At 45.8% G+C, this 22,147-nt stretch overlaps 1 protein-coding gene across 1 annotated transcript in view; it reads left to right on the top strand.

Moving 5' to 3' along the window:
- LOC147633029 (uncharacterized) overlaps positions 1-22,147 on the top strand; it is a 62,173-nt gene that overhangs the window by 34,710 nt on the left and 5,316 nt on the right. The window contains exon 3 of the mRNA XM_086806027.1: positions 8,081-8,182. Within this exon, the coding sequence (XP_086662153.1) occupies positions 8,081-8,182 (102 nt within the window). The remainder of the gene's footprint in view (positions 1-8,080; positions 8,183-22,147) is intronic.

Raw genomic sequence — 22,147 nt, 5'->3', positions numbered from 1 at the left:
CTATCTTGGTGCTTCTTCTCCAGCAAACTATTTATTATGGCAACCTCCTTCAGGTGTGATCTTTCCATTTTCTTGAGTATACACATTTCACATAATGTGGAGTATTAACATATCAGCAACCCGCCATTTCATTCTTTTGCGGGCTCTCCACTCCTCCGGGGCCAATACCCCTTTTTACGGGATCAAAGCACCTCCCCGATCGCGTGGACACACACTACCCTCTTCTCCGACGGCTTATGGCAGAGGAAACCTATGACTTCAGTTATTTACAGGATACACCCTCTCAGTCCATAGTGCCCTCTCCTACCCGTGTTTCTCCACCAGCCCCAGCCCCTATTCCAGTGAGTGTGCCTCCCTTTTTCCAGCCCACTCATTACCGCACACAGATAGCCACACCGACTTCTCACCTCCGAGAATTCGACGTGTGGGTGATCCGTGTTCGTACTTCTGCATAGGATCTGGATCATTATTGTTTTATACTCAGGTGTCATTCTTACCTGGGTGCTATCCTCCCCGAGTGTAGTATCATTTTTCATGAATATTGCACCCATCTGAGGACATTCATCCCTCTTCATTCACGGTGCGCCCCAATATACACCCTTGACACCAGTAGCTGCCCCTACCCCTGTACCTTCTTCTCCAGTAGCAGACTCTCGTGTGAGCCCATTCCCAGAGGATCGCCCTTACTATACTGGATGGTCTATAGCCGCTTCACCAGTACGTAGCCTCTCCTCTCGGGATTTACAGATGTTGCACCCTCCAGTCGATGGTTCTTACTAGAGCCTAGCGGCGTCATCAACAACAAAAGCCAGAGCCTCATCACCCTGAAGCCTCTACATGAACATCTCCTCTCATGGCAGAACCTGTTGACATACCAGCCCCTCCGGAATGGCAGTCAACTTTGCAGCAACTCCAACAGCAGTTCCAACAGCAACTCCAGGAGTCTATGGCATCCTTGGCCTCTCAGATCCAGCAGCTTCACACGGATCGCCACTCCTACACAAGTTCCGTACCAGCAGTAGATGTTTAAGCAACAGTACTAGCAGACGAAGACGTCATTCCTTCCGAGGTAGAAGGCGCCGACCTTAAAACTCTTTATCGCCTTTTACAAGCCAGTAAAACAAAGAAATTGGAAATTAAACCCCCTGACTCTTATGGTGGTCAGCGCAATAAGCGCATCTTAGACCAATGGCTCTACAAACTGCAATTATACTTTGAAACCATGACCCTTTTTGACTCCAAAAAGGTGACTTTTGCGGTATCCCTCCTCAAAGACACTGCTTTATTATGGTGGCAACGACGACAGCACGCTGGAAAAATGGTTACAACGTGGGGAAAATTTGAGCGGGTCCTCCGTAAGCAGTTCATACTTGCCAATGCGGATTTCCAAGCCTGTACTCGCTTACGCCATTTGGACCAAACTGGTTCCTTGGCCTCTTATATCTCCCAGTTCACCAACTTGATACTGGAGATTGATTCTTTGTCCCCAGCGGACGAACTTCATGCCTTTGTTGAAGGGCTTAACCCCACACCGCGTGCCGATGTTCAGAAATATAACCCTGTCGATCTTGCCGATGCCATACGATATGCTGAGCGTGTTGCAGACATTACTTCTCGAAATTCGGCCTCTTCCAGTCGCGCTAATGACTTTCAGAAAGCCAATGGATCTCGTATGAGCCGAGATAGTCGCAGAGAGTCAGTCATCTGGCTCTTCTACCTCCCGTCCTAATCCCCAATGGAATAATTCTCAACACCCACGCCGATCAGAAGGATTGTCCTCTTTTCGGTTCCGACGTTCTCACTCCTTCCAAACATGCAGTTCAGACCGTGGACGAGACCAAAGACGTGACCAATCTCGCAATCCTCGTCCTTCTACTGTTCCTTCTGGACGGGATCAACAAAAGACGGGATTGTGCACAATTTGTAATGGACCTCATCGTTGGTTTGAGTGCCCCAAAAGACCAACCCATGGACAGAATTCTAATGCTGAACCCCCCACTTCTGCGGAGAAACCCCTAGTTGCTGACAAAGGAAAGCGTGCAGTCAATCACCATGCTATTGCACATGCTTTAGTAATTACCGCTACTGCTACAGCACAAACTGCCTCTTCACCGTTGCCTCAGCGGTCTACCCAGGTTTTGGTTCTTCAAGGTTCTATTTCCAGTCACCCTATTCAGGTGCTCATTGATAGTGGGTGTTCTCATAATTTTGTGGGAACCACCTTGACTCAGAGATTGAAGATTCGGACTTCTCCAAGTACTATTGTTTATGAAGTAGAGCTTGCCAATGGTTCCACATCCTCGTGTAACACCATTGCCAAACACCTCTCCTTTCAAATTCAGCACTATCGTGACAAATTGGATTTCCAAGTCATGAATTTGGCACATTATGATATGATCCTTGGTCAAGAATGGTTGTATCAATATGATCCCCTGATCAGTTTCCGGAGCCATTCTATACAATTTGCTCAAAATGGGATGCTTGTGGCTCTCGAAGGAATCAGAGACCAACCTTCTACACCAACCCTTTCAGCTCTTCAAGTGAAACGGTGGGTCCGCAAGAGTGGTTGTTCCTCAGCACTTTGACCCTCCCGAGGACATAGATACAAAGGTGATGTATCTCAGGCAACCTTTCTTTGCTCCATACTTGGATCTTTTTCCTCAGGAGCTTCCTACGGTCCTCCCACCTCGTCGACCAGTCGACCATGCTATTGATATTCTTCGTGGCAGTGCTCCATCTACTCGTGCTCCATATCGAGTTTCTTTTACGGAATCTAAGGAGATACAGCGACAACTTACTGAACTTTTGGAGAAAGGACATATTCGACCAAGTAAAAGCCCTTTTGGAGCTCGAGTGCTTTTGGTGAAAAAGAAGGATAAGTCTATGCGTCTTTGCATCGACTATCGTGCCCTTAATAAGTTAACTATCAAGAATAAGTATCCTCTTCCACGCATTGATGAATTGTTTGATCAATTGCTCCATGCAAAGGTCTTCTCCTCTTAAGTCTGGATATCATCAAATTCGCATTCGCGAAGGTGATGAATATAAGACAGCTTTCCACACAAAATATGGTCATTACGAGTACCTGGTCATGCCATTCGGGTTAACCAATGCCCCTGCAACATTTATGAGTCTGATGAATGATCTTTTTCGTCCTTTTTTGGACAAGTTCGTCATTATTTATCTTGACGACATCCTGGTGCTCAGTCGTAATATGGAAGACCACAAGGCACATCTTAAGATCGTTTTCCACGTGCTTCGAGACAATGCTCTTTATATTAATCCAGGCAAAAGTGAATTCTTCAAGACATCCTTGGAATACCTTGGACATGTTGTTTCTGCAGACGGAATTTCCGTGGATCCAAAGAAAATACAGGTTATTGTCAATTGGCCAACTCCCACAAACATCCATGATGTTCGTTCTTTTCTGGGACTTGCCAACTTCTATCACACACAGGTTCATCGATTTTTGGAAATAGCTGCTCCTCTTACCGAACTTCTAAAGTTTGCTCCTGCGTTCCAATGGACTGAAGCTGCAATACAAGCTTTTGAAAATTTAAAGACAGCTTTGACAACAACTCCTGTCATGGCTATTCCAGACCCTACTCTCCCCTTTGATGTTTACACGGATGCTTCCGATATTGCCACTGGTGCCGTCTTAATGCAACAAGGACGTGCTATTGCGTTTGATAGTCATAAGCACTCTGCAATTCAGGGAAGATACCCGGTATATGACAAGGAACTTTTAGCTATTATTCATGTCTATCGTGCATGGAAACATTATCTCCTTGGTGCGGATTCAGTGGTGAAAACAGATCATCATTCTTTGAAATATATCTTCACGCAGCCAGTTATGAATGCTAGGCAAGCACGTTGGGTCGAATTTTTAGCCAATTTTCATATGACAATTGAGTATGTTCCTGGTCTTACCAATGTGGTTGCGGATGCCCTCAGTCGTATGCTGTCAGCTTTGGTCTTGGCTATTTCTACAGTTGAAATGGATATACCTCAAAGTTTCAAGGACCGTTATTCAACAGATCGTGATTTTGGAAATGCATTTCGAATTCTCAATTCTCAGAATGCAACTCCTTCCGACTTAAAGATTTATGGAGTATATACAATAGTGGATGGTTTATTATATTATCAGGACCGTATTTGTGTACCTCATGATACTCATGTTCGAAGAGTATTGGTGAAAGAACATCACGAGGTCACTTATGCTGCACACCCAGGCATTAACAAGACTTATCGTCTTTTGACAGCTACATACTATTGGCCTCAAATGAAGCAAGATGTTATTAAGTTTGTTACAGCGTGTCTCTCATGCCAACGTATGAAAGCTAGCAGACAAGTTCCAGCTGGTCTTCTTCAACCACTTCCAGTTCCCAATGAACGTTGGGAAAGTATCAGTTTGGATTTTATCACTTCATTGCCATGTTCTTCTAAAGGCAATACACAGATTCTTGTAGAATTCATCCAACTTTCCACATTTCTTGGCTCAAGAAGTTTGTGGACGGTGATTTTCTAGTTTTAGATCATTTAGATTATGTTCCAGAAATCGAAGATGAACACATACTCTTAATTCCAGAGATAATTCTTGATGTCAGACAGAAAGAAACACGACATAAACTCACTACAGAATTTTTGGTTAAATGGACAGATCTTGATGATTCCGACTCTACTTGGCAAAGTGATGAAGACTTACAGGAATATCCAGAACTTCTTCGGGAATTCTTTCAAAGACAACCATCTCTTCTTAGCCGGAGTCTTATTTTAAGTGGGAGGGAATGTCACGATTGTGACTAACTCTCTTAATCTTACTCCTTAATCCCTTATTAACTGAAAGGACACCTGTGAAGGGTCACACCCTTACACATGGGTCACTATCAAAGGACATGTCTATTCATTAAAAGACACATCCCTAAGTCAAAGAACATAACTGTTGACTCAAGAGCCACACCCCATCCCAGGGATGTGTCTCTTCACTTGTACCCTTTCGGCCTCTATTTAAGAAAGGCCCTTGTCTCAATGCAAACAACTCAATCTTTCTATCAGCATTTGTCTTATGTTTGTTAATTAAGTCTTAATCATGCTAATAAAGCTATAAAAGTTTTACAAAGGCGCCCCAGGATATGTGCGGTCGAGCCCCTACCATGTGGCCACTGGACTGGGTGCCAAAGTTGCTCCTCTGAGGGCACTGGAACAATCTGTCTGAGGGCTGGCCTGATCCCAAGCACAAAGTAGACTGGCTGCGAATCTGTCCTCAAAGGCAAGACTGAAACCACATGCTCGCATCTCTGTGAAGATCCACCTAGTACTCTGCGGCCATGGGCCTCCAAGGCTCAGAGTGCAGCCTGAAATCCGGGCCAAGAGGAAATCCTTCCAAGGCTCACCACCGGGTTGGAGTCCTCTGACAATCAACTTGCCCAACAGGGCACAGCTCTGTATAGCTGGATCAACGAGACCTAGCCCCCCCTGTGCTACGTGGTTGAATGATTACTCTCCATGCCACCTTGGCCCTAGCTAGCCTCCCATCACTTCCGGCCCACAAGAAGTTCCGGATCAAACGCTGTACCTAACCAATACAAGCCCGAGAAAAGGCCCAGCACAAGGTGATGTACCACATGGTGGCAAGCAGTACTTGGTTCGCCACCACCACTCTGCCTGCTAGGGGTAGCCTTGCCGAGCTTCAGTATAGAGCTTCTTCCGAATACGTAGAAGAAGCAGAGTGAGTTGTTGCTTGGAAGAGAGATCAATGCCAACCTGGTAGTCTAGGTATCGGATTGGAGTGCCCCTCGAGATCCACTGAAAAGCCTCAACTGGTCACCAAGTCGGGGTGGGTGTTGAGCCTACCCAAAAACCACACGACTTGTGCCAGTTGATCTGTGCTCCTGATGCACGATAGAAAATCTCTATTGCCTCCGCGAATCTCTGGAGATTCCCAACATCTCTAGCAAGGTAGGCTACTGTGTCGTCTGCAAACTTTGAGTCCAAGAGCTCCTCCTGCGTGCGGAGGGGAAGTCGCAATCCCTGAAGTCCGGTCTCCTGGGCAGAGAGAAAACTACTCATGGTCTCGGCGACACATAGAAAGAGGTACGGTGCCAGAGGACAACCCTGTCGAACCGAGCGGGAAAGGGGGAATATGTCGCCTCAGACTCCCTGAATGAGAACTGGTTGTGAGATGCTGAATAAAGTCCTGAGACTCCGCGAATCCACTCCATGGGGAATCCCATCCGGTTGATAGTGTCCTCTAGAAAGCTCCAATCCACCCTATCATAAGCTTTCTCAAAGTCAAGGAGTAGCACAATGAGGGCTTGCTGTTGCATCCTGGCCGAAGATGTCGCCTCCCAAAAGGTAAAGATGTTGTCCAGAATCCTCCGATCCTGAACAAAACCAGTCTGAGTGTCATGGATCAAGTCTGGGAGGGAAGGCTGAAGTCGCCTACTGATGGCCTTGGCCAAAATCTTGTAGGCCATCCCTAAAAGGGTGATGGGTCTCCATTGCCGGATCTCCAATCTATCACCACCCTCCTTGGGAATCAAATGTATCAAGCCCTCTGTGAGCCTCTCTGGCATGGCACCTGTGCGCATAATCTCATTGAAGGCAGCGCGAAGGCCACCTTCCATGAGGTCCCTATGGCGAAGAAAGAAAGAAGCAAGAAGCCCATCCGCCCCCAGGCATTGCCCCTAGGTAATGCCTTCACCGCCTCCACCAGCTCCTCTGTAGTGAAAGGGGTCAATAAGAAAGACCGAAGGGAGGCGGGAACCACCTCTCTCGTGTGTCTCTAGACTCTCTCGTGCACATCCATCACCTGGGGGGATAATGGGGCACCAGTGAGAAGAGGAAATCCGTGGGGATGGCTCTCACGTGCGGGGGATCGGAAACAATAACTCCATCCTGGCCACGTAGCCTGCGAATACTGTCTCTCCTCCTGTGAGGGCCGGCTATCTCAAAGAAGCCTCCAGTAACTCTGTCACCGGCTTGAGTTCAGAATGAGGCCCTAGCATGGTATCTATACTCCACCCTCCTCTCCTCAATGGACTGAATCTCCATGCGGGCAGCAGTGATCTAACACTCATGAGATCCACGGGCTGTCCGGGGAACTCTCCTGAAGACGCTGTATAGAGGCTAGGCCCCTCCTCAAACTCCTAACACTTCATACTTATTCTTAAGCAAAGATGCATATCATTGAATTGCACGTCATTGAACATCACATTCATCATTGCGAAGCATTTAAAGGAGAACAAACATGACTATGAGACACATTTGAACAATCTACATTCTTGCTTATTGGACGTGAAAGATCCACAAGGGCCCTCAAGTAAATATTGACTACATTACATGATGTATATAGTCAATATTTACTTGAGGGCCCTTGTGGAAAAACCACTCCTTGCCCAGCAAAATATCTATGCTATCAAAGCACATTCCTGACCGTACCAAGTGTGCATGGGCCTATGGTTGCACGACATTGCCACCACCTTCACCACCACTAGGAGGGTTCTTGCTTAATGGACACTAACATGCATAGCGGCCAAGTCTGTGACATTTAAAACCCTTTTTCTACCAATAGGTTTTTATCTTGGAAAAAAGCCATGTTTATTAGGCGGCGTGGCTGCTCAGCTCCAGACCAACATGGGGGCTCAGTTTTGGGCTTCTTTGGCCCCAAACTGGCTGAATAGCTTGCTGGCTCTGGCTGCATGCTTTCTCTGGACTTTGCGTACCTTAGTGTGCAGCTTTGCTCGTTTGGTTCCTTGCTTTAAACTCTCATGGGCCAGTTGCAAATGCATTCCCACTCACTTTTTTATAGTCTCTTTTGTCCCTTTTACGAACGATGGCTCAGAACAGATATTGGCTGGATTTTCTACTAATCCCTAATCCTAGCAATGAACCTTAGTATGATGCATGCATCTGTGTGGTGGTAAAGGTCTGATAGATGTGGCATACCCTCAATTGTCTTGAGTATCAATCATTACTCCTGGCATGTGTGTTATTGGATTGATAGTGCGTCCTAGGGTTTGAAATGTCTCAGAATAGGGTATTTTGTCGTGGAATCTCATTACAAGGTTGGTGTTTGCAGGTTGATTTACTTGGGGATGAAGTTGAATCTCTTTTGGACATTCTAGAGGAAGTTCAGGTGGCATTCGACCTTTATGCACCAGTTCTTCAACATTATCCGAGGGTAAGTTTGGCCCTTGAATTGAGTTATTAAATTGCAGTCTTGTAGTAGTGTACTCTGCCTTTCCTGTGTTTCGAAGAGAATTTTTTCCATTAGTTATGTACATAGTGTATGTAGTCAAAGCTTTGAACCATTTTTCGTCAAAATGTTAGCCATCTTTTCTTACAATGGAGAATTCCCAACATTAGTTTCATGTGGGATTACCACTTCAGATCAGTATTGGTTATTTGGTATAGTCTCATGAACGGGGATTGTCCATACCAATGCTGCATTGCATTGCATCTTTATGTGCTTGCTTGCAATTGAAATTGCATGTTGTTTTCATGCTTGCTTGACCAATGTGTAGTTCCGGGTAAGGGGGCCCGCCCGTGAACCGTGCGTGTGAAATTGTCTGCTGACATGGTTGTGTGGCATGTGACAGGTGGTAAGTATTGGTCATAAACCTAGCCTTAGGAGTTAACACTAATTTAACACACTTCATCAAGTTTTAGGCGACCAAAACTCACTTATAAATTATAACCAACCCGGTATTCACACACACTGATGTCCCGAGGTGGACAAAACCCAATGTCCACCACCCAGACCTTATCCCCTTTGTACAAAGGGAGTAACCATCCATGTGTCCTCTCTAGCTTGCTCCACCAAGCACTTGCCTGCCACCTAGAGTGGACAACTCACCACCTCACTCCTCCTCTCTCTAGACGTAGGCGCCTCCTTCATGAGGACGTTTGGGCTGTATTTTCTGCACTTTCTCCTTCCCAACTCCATATCCAAGCTTGCTAAGGTGTTTCCCAAGCTTCCAAGAGCTAATCACTCTCCTACACACTCCCAATGACTGAAATTCAGCAAAACAGCTCTCTTTATTACTGTAATTTGTGTTCTTTTTACTGAAAACCCTAATTTCAGTCCTCCTTTCTTAAGTTAAACCATAGGGGAAGCTTTCCCAATGTTCCCTTCATCCTTTTTAAGACTTTTGTCTCGCGAAGAAATGCGACAAATCGAAGATCTCATCACTCCAAGGACTTCCATCACAAAGACTTCCGCTGTCATCGACTCTACTTGCAATTGGTAAGCTTTTGTGCTTAAATATGGAAGCAAGTAGGAGGAGGGAGGAACTGGATTACAAGATCGCATACCCTATGTAGTGTTTTCTTGTCCTACGTGCTCTCTTGCATATTGTTGCTTCCATGTGTTGGTGGAACAATAGAGAGCAGATGGTAGGAAACATGGGCACTTGAGAGGGTAGTGTGAGTTGCAAGTCTACATCGACAACCACTTGTTTGCAATACTGTATTCATATGCATTGGTATGGAAATCTGGTCAGAAATGCCCATGACACTATGTACTTGATTCTCCCAAGATCAATATACTTTATTTGAGGGAGGGGCCAGCCGTTCTGGCTCATTGTGTGTCTCTTGTCAATTCAACAAATTACTTCTTCTATTGAGCATGTCCCCATCAAATCCTAATGTATTTAAGTGTATTGATTAGCATTGTGTTCTACCAAGTTACAATTGCAGCTTGGCACATCTGGAGAGCTAGATGCAACATCAAAAGCACCCACACTCCGCTTGCGGAGTCCATCAGGAGCATTTGGCTTGATATCATTCATACCCTCTGCGGCCAGTGGGGGAAGTTGTAGGGTGGCTTTGACCGCATGCGGAAGCGGCGGGAAGCCTTCTTGAGGCTCTGGCGGCATGCCCTTTTCTCAGAGAGCAGCCAGCCAGAGGAGAAGAGCATCTTTCTTTACCCCTTGGTTTCTTGATCCTCACCCCGCACATGGAGGTGAGTTTGTATCTAGCCCTTTGTGGTTATACTTAGCCCTTCATGGCTGTTGTCTATTAACCAATAGAAGGATCTTTTTACCGGAAAAAATAAATGCTTCCTTGCGTTATTTTGTGGGCAAGACTCGACTTTTCCAGACCTTTAAATTGAATAAGAACCTTAGAGTCTTGATTTGCAAGAGCCTAGAGAACGGATTGCTAATAGAGGCAATTCAGTAACAGATCTGAGTGTAGAAAGCAGTTTGATGTGGTTGTTTGGGACCGATTGAGGCTAAGTTCTGGTAGATGCAGCCTTTTAGTCCTTTGATCATTCTCTCTATCCAGTGTGGGACTGATTGAGGCTTAGTTCTGGTAGATGCAGCCTATCCAGTCTTTTGATCATGAATATCTCTCAGTATCATTAAGTATTTGTATGTGCTTAAGCCCTTTGATATATCTGACACTCCCTTGGGCTCTATTGAAGTGATAGAAACTCAATACAGTGGTTTATCCATGAAGATTTGTTGACTAAACGAGACATCTTTATGCATTAACCTGCACCCGTTCTTGGATGTTGATCACGGTAGCGTAAATCATTGCTGAGTCTGTCCTTCATGTGATAGATACTCAGTACGATGGTGTATTCATTTTCCCCCCCCTAGAAAAAAGATCCTTCAAAAAATCAAACAGCCAAAGGCTACATGTACATGTTTAGAGCCCTTAAAAGAGGTGAGTCCCAAAGGCAGCTGCTGCTGCGACTCCAGGGGGTGGCTGTGACACTGCACTGACCGTCCTCCAATGGCCGATTAAGTGCCGACAACGAGGCTGCAGTGGGCTAACTGCCAGAGGAAGAGTGTGACCTTCCTTGGCTCAAAGCTGTCCTGTCCCTCAAATGCTTCTAGAAATCTCCAAAGAAGCAGGAGGAAATGCCCTGGGAGGTCCAATGGTCTGCTGCCTTTGGGGTGCCATCTTTCATATGCATGTGAATCCTACAATCCATTCTCGCGTGTAGTGAAAGGAGCAACTCTGGGCTGAAAGGGTCCTACCACGCCCACTAGCTAGGGTCCCACTGGACACTCGTCAAAGGTCGGCTTTCCCAAAGCCATAGCTGACATGGGCCACCTTGACCGGAGGAGGGTCAATATGCCATTGATGATCATAAAAGCCGATAATCCTCACCCATTGAAGTGACCCACCACTCAAATCCTTGGTGGGGGGAGGATCACCGGCTGTGGGGTCCAACGGAATATCATGACGAGTGAAGGCTACGAGCCACTATGGGAGGGGGGATCTTGGAGGGGGCTCTGCTAGATGGGGTATGGCTAAGACGATGGTGGCGAGGGTAATTTGGTCTCTGTTGGAGAACAAGCCTTATGCAAGACACAAAAAGCATAAGGCATGTGCACACACTCTTGTAAAAGAGAGCATAAAATCATGAGTCACTGTGGGAGGGGGCGCGTCCGTTTGAGGTTTCGTACGTTTGCCCACCACTCAGCACGACATTGACCTTGAGGTCCAGACTACCCTTGTTGCGAGAGTTTATGGTTCCCACCCCTCTCGTTCGCAGGCCCGTGAATGGCTTCTAGTAGCTCTCCCTTTGGAGCTGATTGTGCACTTTCAAGATACTCGTTTACTTGGTCGAGGCTTCTTCCAGGTCGACTTTCATTCTTCAGAAGCTACTTCTTAGGGTTTCATGTGGGAGACATACACAGAGAAGAAGGGAGAGAGAGAGAGACATATGTGGGGATAAGTCAACTCATCAAGTGTGAGTGTGTGACTCCCCTATCTTACATGTATATTTGCTCTAGTACACATAGTGCACTTAGTACATTAAAAGTACTAAGTGTACTATGTTCTATACAACTTATGGGCTAGTACACACTATAAGGGTGGGCATAATGCCTTTACCCCAACAACCTCCCACTTAAAGGCAAAGTGCCCTTAAATGAAGGAAAAGAAAAATCAGCATATACATGATAATATACAAGGCCATATCCAGGCTGCAAACTGGCCTCATCCAATGCCCATCAAGTGTCTGCAATGAGCAAACCGCTCTTTAGGCAAACTCTTTGTCAACAGATCAGCCGGGTTGTCATCCGTATGAATCTTAACAAGCTGAATTTGCTTGTTCTCTATCACCTCTCTGATGAAGTGATACTTCACATCCACATGCTTCGTTTTTGCATGAAAGACAGGGTTCTTTGCCAACTGGATGGCACTCTGACTGTCACAATGCAACAATGGAATATCCCCTGTATAACCCAAATCAACCACTAACCGAGATAGCCATAATGCCTCCTTGCAAGCCTCTGTGGCTGCAATATACTCGGCCTCTGTAGTAGATAAGGCAGTGCACTTCTACATCCTAGATATCCATGACACAGCACCTCCTGTGAATGTAAACACATAACCGGTAGTAGACTTCCGGTTATCTGGATGACCGGCATAATCCGAATCCGTGTAACCATGCACTAATGCATCCTGTTTGCGAAAGCATATGCACATATCCTGTGTGCCCTTCAAGTATCTCATGACACCTTTCACTGCTTCCCAATGCTTCTTGCCAGGGTTGGCCATGTATCTAGAAACTACTCCCACTGCAAATGCAATGTCCGGCCTAGTAGCAACCATGGCATTCATGAGACTGCCACAAGCTGAAGCATATGGAATCTTGGCCATATCAGCCCTGCCACTATCCGATTGTGGGCTGTCCATAGCACTGAGTTTCACATATGGAGGCAAAGGAGTACTAGTCTTCTTCCCCCCATCCATATTGAACCTTTGCAAAACTTTGCCAATGTATTCCTTCTGAGACAAATACAACACATGCTGATTTCTGTCCCGAAGTATCCGCATACCCAAAATGTGATTTGCATCACCCAAATCCTTCATATCAAAGGTTTGATGCAGCCTCTTCTTCAAGGCATCCATCTCTTTACGAGATTTCCCGGCAATCAACATATCATCAACATACAAGATGAGGATCAATAGACTGCCATCCAAAGCTTTCTTGGTGTATAAGCAGTGATCTATGTCACTTCTCCTGAAATCCTGGGATTTCATGAATGTATCAAATTTATGATACCATTCCCTTGGTGCCTGTTTGAGCCCATAAAGACTTTTTTTCAGCTTGCATACAAGCTTCTCCTTTCCATTCACTGCATAACCTTCTGGCTGTTGCATATATATCTCCTCATGGAGATCGCCGTGAAGAAAAGCAGTCTTCACATCCATCTGAATCAAATCCAGATCATCATGAGCAACCAAAGCTAATACAGCTAAGTGTGGTCATTTTGACCACTGGAGAGAAGATCTCATCAAAGTCCACACCATATTCCTGCTTGAAGCCTTTAGCCACTAACCTGGCTTTGTATCTTGGCTTTGCATTAGGCAACTTTGAGCCTGTAAACCCACTTGCATGGCAAAACCTTCTTGCCTGTAGGCAAATGCACCAACTTCCATGTTCCATTTTTGTGCAGAGAATCCATCTCTGACTTCATAGCACGCTCCCAAAGAGCCTTGTCTGCCCTCTGTAAAGCCTTCTTATAACATGAGGGCTCCCCACAGTCAGTGAGCATCAAGTAGTCAACCCCTGGAACAAACCTGTCAGGGGGTCTGGAGGGTCTTGTGGACCTCCGTACCCAATGACCATCATTTGCAGGTTACTGTCCAGCCTGCATATCACCTATTGGTGGCTCCTGTTCCATGCCATAAGGTTGAAAGATCATGCCCGGTATCTCCTCTATCTGTGGGATATCCATAGGGATATCTTCTGCCATCTCTGGCTGTCCATTTGGACCATTTTCAGCACCATTTAAGGGCTGGTTTTGTTGCTGTAATGGCTGATTTACAGCCTTTGGTTGTTGTCCACGATGTCCATCATCATCAAAGATGACTCTGCCAGGCTCCTGTTGCCTTGGAGGATCCTTATACATGCATGTTTCATCAAAAATGACATCATTGCTGCGTATAATCTTTCTATTCACTGGATCCCAAAGTCTATACCCCATTTCACCTCTGTCACCATATCCTAGGAATATGCATTTGTGAGACTTAGGATCAAGTTTGGTGCGTATTTCCCTGCGTATGTGCACGTACGCAACACAACCAAACACTCTCAAGTGCTTGTAGGACGGAGGCTTCCCTGTCCGTACTTCCTCTGGCACTTTCCCACCAAGCCTCGTGTTAGGTGACCTGTTTATAAGATGAACGACTGTCATAACAGCTTCAGCCCAAAAAACATGAGGTAACGTAGCATGTGACAACATAGAACGGACCTTCTTCTGAACGGTCCTGTTCATCCTCTCTGCTGTCCGGTTTTGTAGAGAATCATAAGGAGTAGAGAGCTCTCTCTTGATGCCTTTAGCATCACAAAAGTCCTGAAACTGTTTGGACATATACTCTCCACCATTGTCGGAACGCAAAGCCTTCAGTGTTTTGCCAGTTTGATTCTCAACATGAGCAACAAACTTCTCAAACACTGAGAATGTATCACTCTTCAAACGAAGAGGATAAACCCACACCTTGTGTGTGGCATCATCAATAAAGGACTCAAAATATTTTGCCCCTCCCAAAGAAAGCTGAGGCATCTCACATACATCTGTATGCACAAGCTCTAACTGAGCATCTTTTTGTCCAAGAGCTTTCTTGTGGGGGCACTTGAGTTGCCTGCCATATATACAATGCTCACAAAACTGAAAACTTGAGAACTTTAGAGAAGGCAAGTAACCAAAACGAGACAAGTGCTCCATTCCTTTGGCACTCATGTGTCCCAACTGGCTATGCCACATAGAGATTCCCGGCAGCTCGGTTGCATTTACATTAACATGGTGACAAACACCAGCATGCATGAAGTAAAGAGTGCCCACCTTAGAGCCTCTGGCAACACTTACTAATCTTCCACTTTCCACGACCAAATGTGGTAACATAATCAGCATCATCAAGCTGTCCAGTAGAAAGTAGGTTCTTCTTGATCTCAGGCACATGCCTGACATCATGGAGCATAAGCTGTGAGCCATCTGAAAACACAAGCCTCACATCACCTCTGCCAAGAATCTTGCATGCATGGTTGTCACCCAAATAAACTACTCCTTCATTGCCAGCAGTATACTTGACAAACAAGTCTCTGCAACCTGTGACATGAAAGGAGGCACCTGAATCAATGATCCATGAGTGCATACCATGACCATCTCCTGCAAGAAGTGAATGGGCATCAAGTGAAGACGTGAATAGGACTTCATCCTCACTGTCGCCTGCATGTGACACATTGACTTCTTCAATCTTGACTCCACTTTTGCCCTTTGGCTTTGCATCTTTGGCTTCATCTTTGTCTTTGTCTTTTCCTTTGCCCTTTTCCTTTTGATCATTCTTCCATTTGTAGCATTGCTTTTTGATATGTCCCTTCTTGCCACAATAATGGCATTCCAAGTCCTTTTTGGAGCGGGACTTGCTCCTTCCCCGTTCTTGGCTTTTACCCCTTTGTTGGGATCTCCCACGTGCATTCATTGCATTGGACTTTCCAACAGAGTTGTTCTTCCTGTTCATCTCCTCTTGAAGGAGAGCACCCTCTACATCTGCATATGACAGCATAGCATTTGAATTGCTAGTGGCTGTCCTGAATGTGTCCCAACTCTCTGGCAAAGTGCATAAGAGAAAAGTGGCTTTGAACTCATCGTCCATTGCCAACTTTTGATTGATTACCTGGCTGACAACACCATTAAACTCATTTAGATGGGCTGTCATAGACGCTCCTTCCTTCATTTGAAGACCTATGAGTTTCTTCAACCAATACACTTTGCTTGAGGCACTTTGCGGGGCATACAAGTCCTGCAATCTTTGCCACATTCCCCAAGCTGTCTTCTCTTCACGAATGCTGAAAAGTAAAGAGTCTGACACAGACAACATGATAGTAGATCTTGCCGGCTCATCCATATCTTCCCATTCTTCAGCAGTAAGAGAAGCGGGCATTACACCCCTTTCTTTGATGGGCTTGTGCTGCTTCTTCTGGAGCAACACATTATAGCACTGGGTTTGCCAAATGTCATAATTATGTGAGCCTTCAAGCTTCTTGATGTGAAGCAATAAAGAGCTCTCACCTGTGGTTGCCATAGCAATATGCAACCTTTGTCAATGCCTGACTCCCTGCAAGATGTGCAAACACTGCACCAAAAGCATACAAAGTGCTCACAGTTGTTCTCCCAAAGTTTATCTCCCACTGCGGAAGCACGAATGCAACTCTACTCCCACTGAATGTGATAAAATCACCAAAATCTGGTTGCTGCAGATTTAGGACAGCACCTTAGATGTGCTCTGTTGCCCTTCCAAAGTACTGTACAACAGTACCAAGTGCTCACCAATGATGTACCAAATCTGTACCGGCAAGTACAACAGCTGAAAATGAGCCTTTTCCTCACTCAAATCAATGTACAGCCATGCCAAAACTTGTACAAAATTGTACCAAATCTGTACCAACAAGTACAGTAGCAATAAATGCTCTCCTGGCTGTCCAAGTGAGTGAAAATCAGACCTTGACAGTCCTCACCACTGCATACAACAGTCCCGGACTGAAATTGAGCAAAAGCCCCTTGACTGCAAGTGGATTTCTGAGGGTTCAAGGCATAAAAGTCTTCCCTGCTGCTTTGCCAAGCTCAACAAGCACAAAAGCTTGAAAAGCCCCTTGATTCAAGATCAATTTCTGATCATGCATGGTACATTAATGCACATGAAGGCATCCAGAGTCTTCACAATGCTTCCCCCTGGCCACATATACATCCAATACATAAAAGCCCCTTGATTTACAGGCACATTGAGTGCTTGACAGGCATCAACACATTGCCCAAAGCATCAAATGCCAGTGCCTGCATGCAAATCAACCCAATTGGCACAAAAGCCCTTTGATTTGCACTCCAATTTCCTGCAATTTTGCCCGAATGTGAGATTTCTCACATCATACAGCATGTATGAATGCCCAATGGCACAATTACATCAAAAACCCCAAATTTTGACATCCAATTTCCTGTAAATTGACGCGGAATGTGACCAATGTCACCCAATTTTGCTCAAAATTTGAGCAATTTGGCACCTGTACCTGCTCAATTGATAATTGTACCTGCTCAATTGCAAATCCCAAAAAAAAATTGAAGCAAATAGCTCCTGGGAATTTCTGATTAATGTTGCAGAAAGGAAGGAGTCAAATTTGCTGCTTCGTATTTGCTGACTGTGCAGGTACGGATGGTTGCTGCTGCTCCTCAGGCGTGTTGCGACGCCCTCTTGGTGTCTTCAATGGCGGTAACGGTAAGTTGTGGCTGGGCGTAGGTTCTCACGGTGAAGACAGAGGGAGACGACTCTGTCAGAGGCACGTGTGTGTGCCCAGCGCAGCTTCTCAGCAGGTAGTTGTGACCGGCTGTTTTTACGTGTTCGCCGCCTTGGGCTGGATGCAGGCGTGGATGAAACCGCAGGCTGGCAGTGTCGGGGATGGAACTGCAAGTTGGCGGCGTTTCGCTACAGGTGCCTCACTGCTCTGCGACGAGCGCTGCCCCAGCGAGTCGGGAGACGAGTTGCGCTATCGAGGTCGGCGACGCACGGCGCCTGACTCCTCCAGCTGCGCGCTAAACTCCTGCCACGTAAGCCTCAAAGTGGGCTGAGCGCCGCCCGTTGTGGATGCGAATGCTTACAAAATCTCCATAGCTTGTCGGCTTGCGTTCCCATGCTGGCTCTTGCCTCTTGCTCGAAATGCTTCTCCGCCTTCTTCTTCACGAAGAAGACTGCACACCGCACTCCGGATACACACGCATAGCTTCCATGGCTGAAAACGCTGTAAACCAGCCCTTGGCTGCAACTGGCTGACCCCCGCAACCAGTTCTGACGCAGGCAACCAGCGGCTAGTTCTGCACACGCAGCACACCCAGGCGACCAGTTCTAATGCAGCACGTAGGTCCGTACAGTACACGCAGGCTCTGATATCAGTTGAAGGAGCTATGAAAGCTCAGCTGTAGAGTTAGGGTTTCATGTGGGAGACATACACAGAGAGAAGAAGGGAGAGGGAGAGAGAGACATATGTGGGGATAAGTCAACTCGATGTATGAGTGTGTGACTCCCCTATCACACATGTATGTTTGCTCAAGTACACATAGTGCACTTATAGTACATTAAAAGTACTAAGTGTACTATGTACTACAACTTATGGGCTTGTACACATGACAAGGGTGGGCATAATGCCTTTACCCCAACAAGAGGTGGACATGAGGGCTTGGTGCATCCTCTTGAAAGAGCGTCTTGGGAGAGGTTTATACTCTCCATTCATGGTAGAGATTGTTGGCATGAGGATGACATTTTGAGGAGTCTATCCACTTTTCTTTATTCATGGTCTAACAGGAGAAGAGATGTAGGATGTATCTATGCATGGTTAGACAGATTTTATGTGGATGATTGGGTGCTTGACAGAGGTGGACATACTTTGATTGCTACAGGCACCTCCAAATCGGATCATTGCCCAGTGGTTTTATGTATTAGAGATCCGAATTGCCATGGATCAGCACCCCATGTACGCATCCCTGATCATTTGTTTTCAGATGCAGAGCTATCGCGTCGTATGCTTGATATTTGGAGATCTCATGACTTCTTACAGGTCTCTCAAAGCCTGGCCTCTGCTCTCTGTGATATTAGTGACTTTTATCACACATGTGCCCTATCTAAGAGGCAAGAGGCCTTGGACTTAGAAAGGCCTATTAGACGTAGATTGGCTGCCTTGCAAAAAGAGCACGAGAAACATCCTCATGCTCAATGGGTTTCAGATTCTTTATGTACTCTTAGAGCAGAACTTCATCACTCTCTTGAGCAACGCGCGGAGTACCGTTTCCATGCCCAGGAATCCTTTTGGACACAGATGGGTGGCAGATGTAACAAACATTTCTTTGCTTCTCACGGCCCATCTCATGCCAGAGATAGTATCAGGCAGTTGCAGGATTCACATGGCACTCTTCACTCAGATCCTCTTATGGTTAGACAGATTGCCACCGATTTCTATTGCCAGCTTCTTAGTATTGAGCTGCATTCTGATTTGAGACACAGGGCACAGAGGAAGGTTTGGAATGCATTGCCACAGATTTCTATTGCCAGCTTCTTAGTACTGAGCTGCATTCTGATTTGAGACACAGGGCACAGAGGAAGGTTTGGAATGCATTGCCACATTTGATCACTGAGGAGATGTGTGCCGCTGTGGATGCCCCTTTTTCTATGCAGGAGTTTAGTCATGCTCTTCATGCCTTACCTCATGGTAAGTGTCCAGGGGAGGATGGCCTCTCCCCTGTTTTCTTCATTACTTTTTGGGATGAGATTGGGGCTGAGATCACATCAGCTTTGCAGGAAATGTGGGACACAGGTAGAGCCTTCTTCTCTCACTGAGGGGCTTATTTATCTTATTCCTAAGAGCGGGGATAAGACATTGATTGGATAGTGGAGACCTATCACCTTACTTGGGATTGTCTATAAGATTCTTGCTAAGGTAGTGAGCATCAGGTTGCAACCAATTTTGCAAGATGTTATTCATGATACCGAGAATGGATTCTTACATGGCAAGAGCATCTTTGATAACATTTTCTCGTTTTGGGAGGCCGTTGAATGGGCTAAAGCGAGCAATCTACTCTTGGATTTTGAGAAGGCCTATGATAGAGTGGATTGGGACTTCCTTGAGGGTACTCTTAGTCATATGGGCTTTTCTCGGAGATGGATCAAGGGAGTTTCATGCATGTATCGTGATGCCCACAGTAGCCATTCTACTCTTGGATTTTGAGAAGGCCTATGATAGAGTGGATTGGGACTTCCTTGAGGGTACTCTTAGTCATATGGGCTTTTCTCAGAGATGGATCAAGGGAGTTTCATGCATGTATCGTGATGCCCACAGTAGAGTTCTTGCTTGCAGTGATAGAGGAGAGCGGTTTCAGATTTCTCGCTCAGTACGACAGGGTTGCCCATTAGCCCTTTATTATATATCATAGTTGTAGAGGCCATGAGCATCTTTCTCCACTCCACTGTTGGTATTTTAGGATTGAGGTTGCCTCTTTGTAGTCATGAGGAGTTGGTTGACTTTGAGTTAGCTGATGACACAGCCCTATTTTTGGAGGCTTCATATATATGCTTATGTTCCTTCCGGGTAGCACTAGAGGAGTTCTGTTTGGCAGCAGGGGCACTCATTAATTGGCACAAATCTGTTGGTTTTTGGATTAGTGATTCACCGAGAGTTGATTGGGGTGCAGAGCTTGGTTTTACTTGGATCAGCAGAGGATGCATTGCTAGATATTTGGGATGCCAAGTTGAGATTGATATTTCTCCTGCACAACAGTTTGCTTCGGTACTTATGAGTCCGGAAGAAGCTCCTCCGTTGGAGCTCCAAGAGATTAGATTTAGCCTCCAGAGCTTTGGTGGCTAATCAGGTTTTGCTTGCTTTAGCTTGGTTTATTGCCTCTTGTTGGTGCTTCCCTCGTGCGTGCATTGACCAATTGCGGAGATTGATTGGCAATTTTCTCTAGTTGGGCTTGGATGGCACCTCAGACACTCTTGCCAGGGTAGCTTGGCTCACAATTATTCAGCCCAAAAGAGAGGAGGGCTTGAATATTATCGATCCGGATGTTCAGTGCAGGGCGTTGCTTTGCAAACTTGTGGTCAGAGGTTTCCTACCAGGCATAGTTGTTTCTCGTACCGGTACGAATGGGTTCGTACCGTACGGTTTGCACCGCACGATATCGTACGGTTCGTACCGTACGATATCGTACGATATCTACGGTATGAGGGTTTTTTTTCCCCCCACCCCCCTCAAAAAAAAATTTCTTGAAAAAAAAAATTCCAAATGCTTTAAAAAAATATAGAAACCTTGCTGATCCCAAATGCTCGCAATACTTTGCAATTTTCGTGTCTACTCAGTATTCCATATGGGGTTGTTGAGAGACCTAAAAAATCTGGCGAGGTAGACTGGTAGTGTACACTTGATTGGTAGGATGAGAGAATCTTGGTACATCACTTGGACATCCTTGGTATAGGTAGGCTAGATAGTTAGATTCTCAAGTTATGTACGAAGGAGAAGATTTGGACATGGCCATTTTGATCTAGAGAGGAGTCCCTAAACCTATCACCCTAGATGCAGTGCTCGTATTTGTGCAAGGATGGTCCCTTAGTCATAAACGCTACACTGGGAGACCTTTGGTATTGCATTACCCATCCAGGTTCTTTTTTGGAGACAATCGGGAGATCCAACTGGGAGTGACACATATCCATGTTCTGGTTTCTCAAGCACTGTAGCCTCCTCCCCTCCCAACCTTCCCTCACATTCAAGCTTGAAGCTCCATAGGTTGTAAGTGTAAAAAATAAAAACCGTATTTTATCGTACAGTATCCAAAAATTTCATATTGTACCAAAAATTCCCGTACGGTATCGTATCGTACAGTATTGTATTTTTGTACTGCGACAACTATGCTACTAGGCACTGAGCCTTGGAAGGATTTTTTCTTGTCTCAGATTTCCAGATGTACACCCAGGGTCGGGAGAGACTGGATGCCTAGCACACGTTTTTTGTTCACAGAGGCTGATATTAGGGCACCATCTTCCCCTCTTATTGCAACCATTGTCAGAGCATGGAGAAGCATGATATATTTTTTGCGACAAAGACTTCCTAGGTCTTTTGACGAGGCTGACTGACAACCTATTATGTGGAATGAGTTCATTAGGGATGAGGCTGGTCGGCCACTTGGTGCATCTCGTTATATGCAATGGTCAGGATGGGAGAGATGTGCATACATAGTTCTTGCTTGGAAGACCTTTAAGAGTCTTCCGGAGGATTGGAGAGTTGCATCCACTCAGCATCTTAGGGGCTCTCGCATTCGTATTGATCAGATTGATGCAGCTATTCCGCATGAGTGGCTTTCTGGGACCTTTCACGGAGACTATCATCCGAGTTGGCTGGGAGTTTTTTCGAGGATAGGCATACCTCTACAGGTCATTGCTCTCTCGGGCGAGGAGGATGCAGATTGCCTCATTTATTCTATCATGCCTGGTGGGAGATTGAGGAGATGTAGTATGGAGGAGATCATCCCAAATACTAGCTTAGTCCAGTGAGGATTGTTGGTCGCTCAAGGAAGCACTGGTATATTGACCCTTCTTCTCAGATAGTGACTCATGGCTCTTGGTGTTTGTGGCTATATGGTGGCAGTCCTAT

The sequence above is a fragment of the Cibotium barometz genome, chromosome 12 (genome assembly GCF_041138505.1).
Source record: "Cibotium barometz isolate CiBa-2024 chromosome 12, ASM4113850v1, whole genome shotgun sequence".
Classification (NCBI taxonomy): Eukaryota; Viridiplantae; Streptophyta; class Polypodiopsida; order Cyatheales; family Cibotiaceae; genus Cibotium; species Cibotium barometz.
This window is presented reverse-complemented; position numbering and strand designations above follow the sequence as displayed.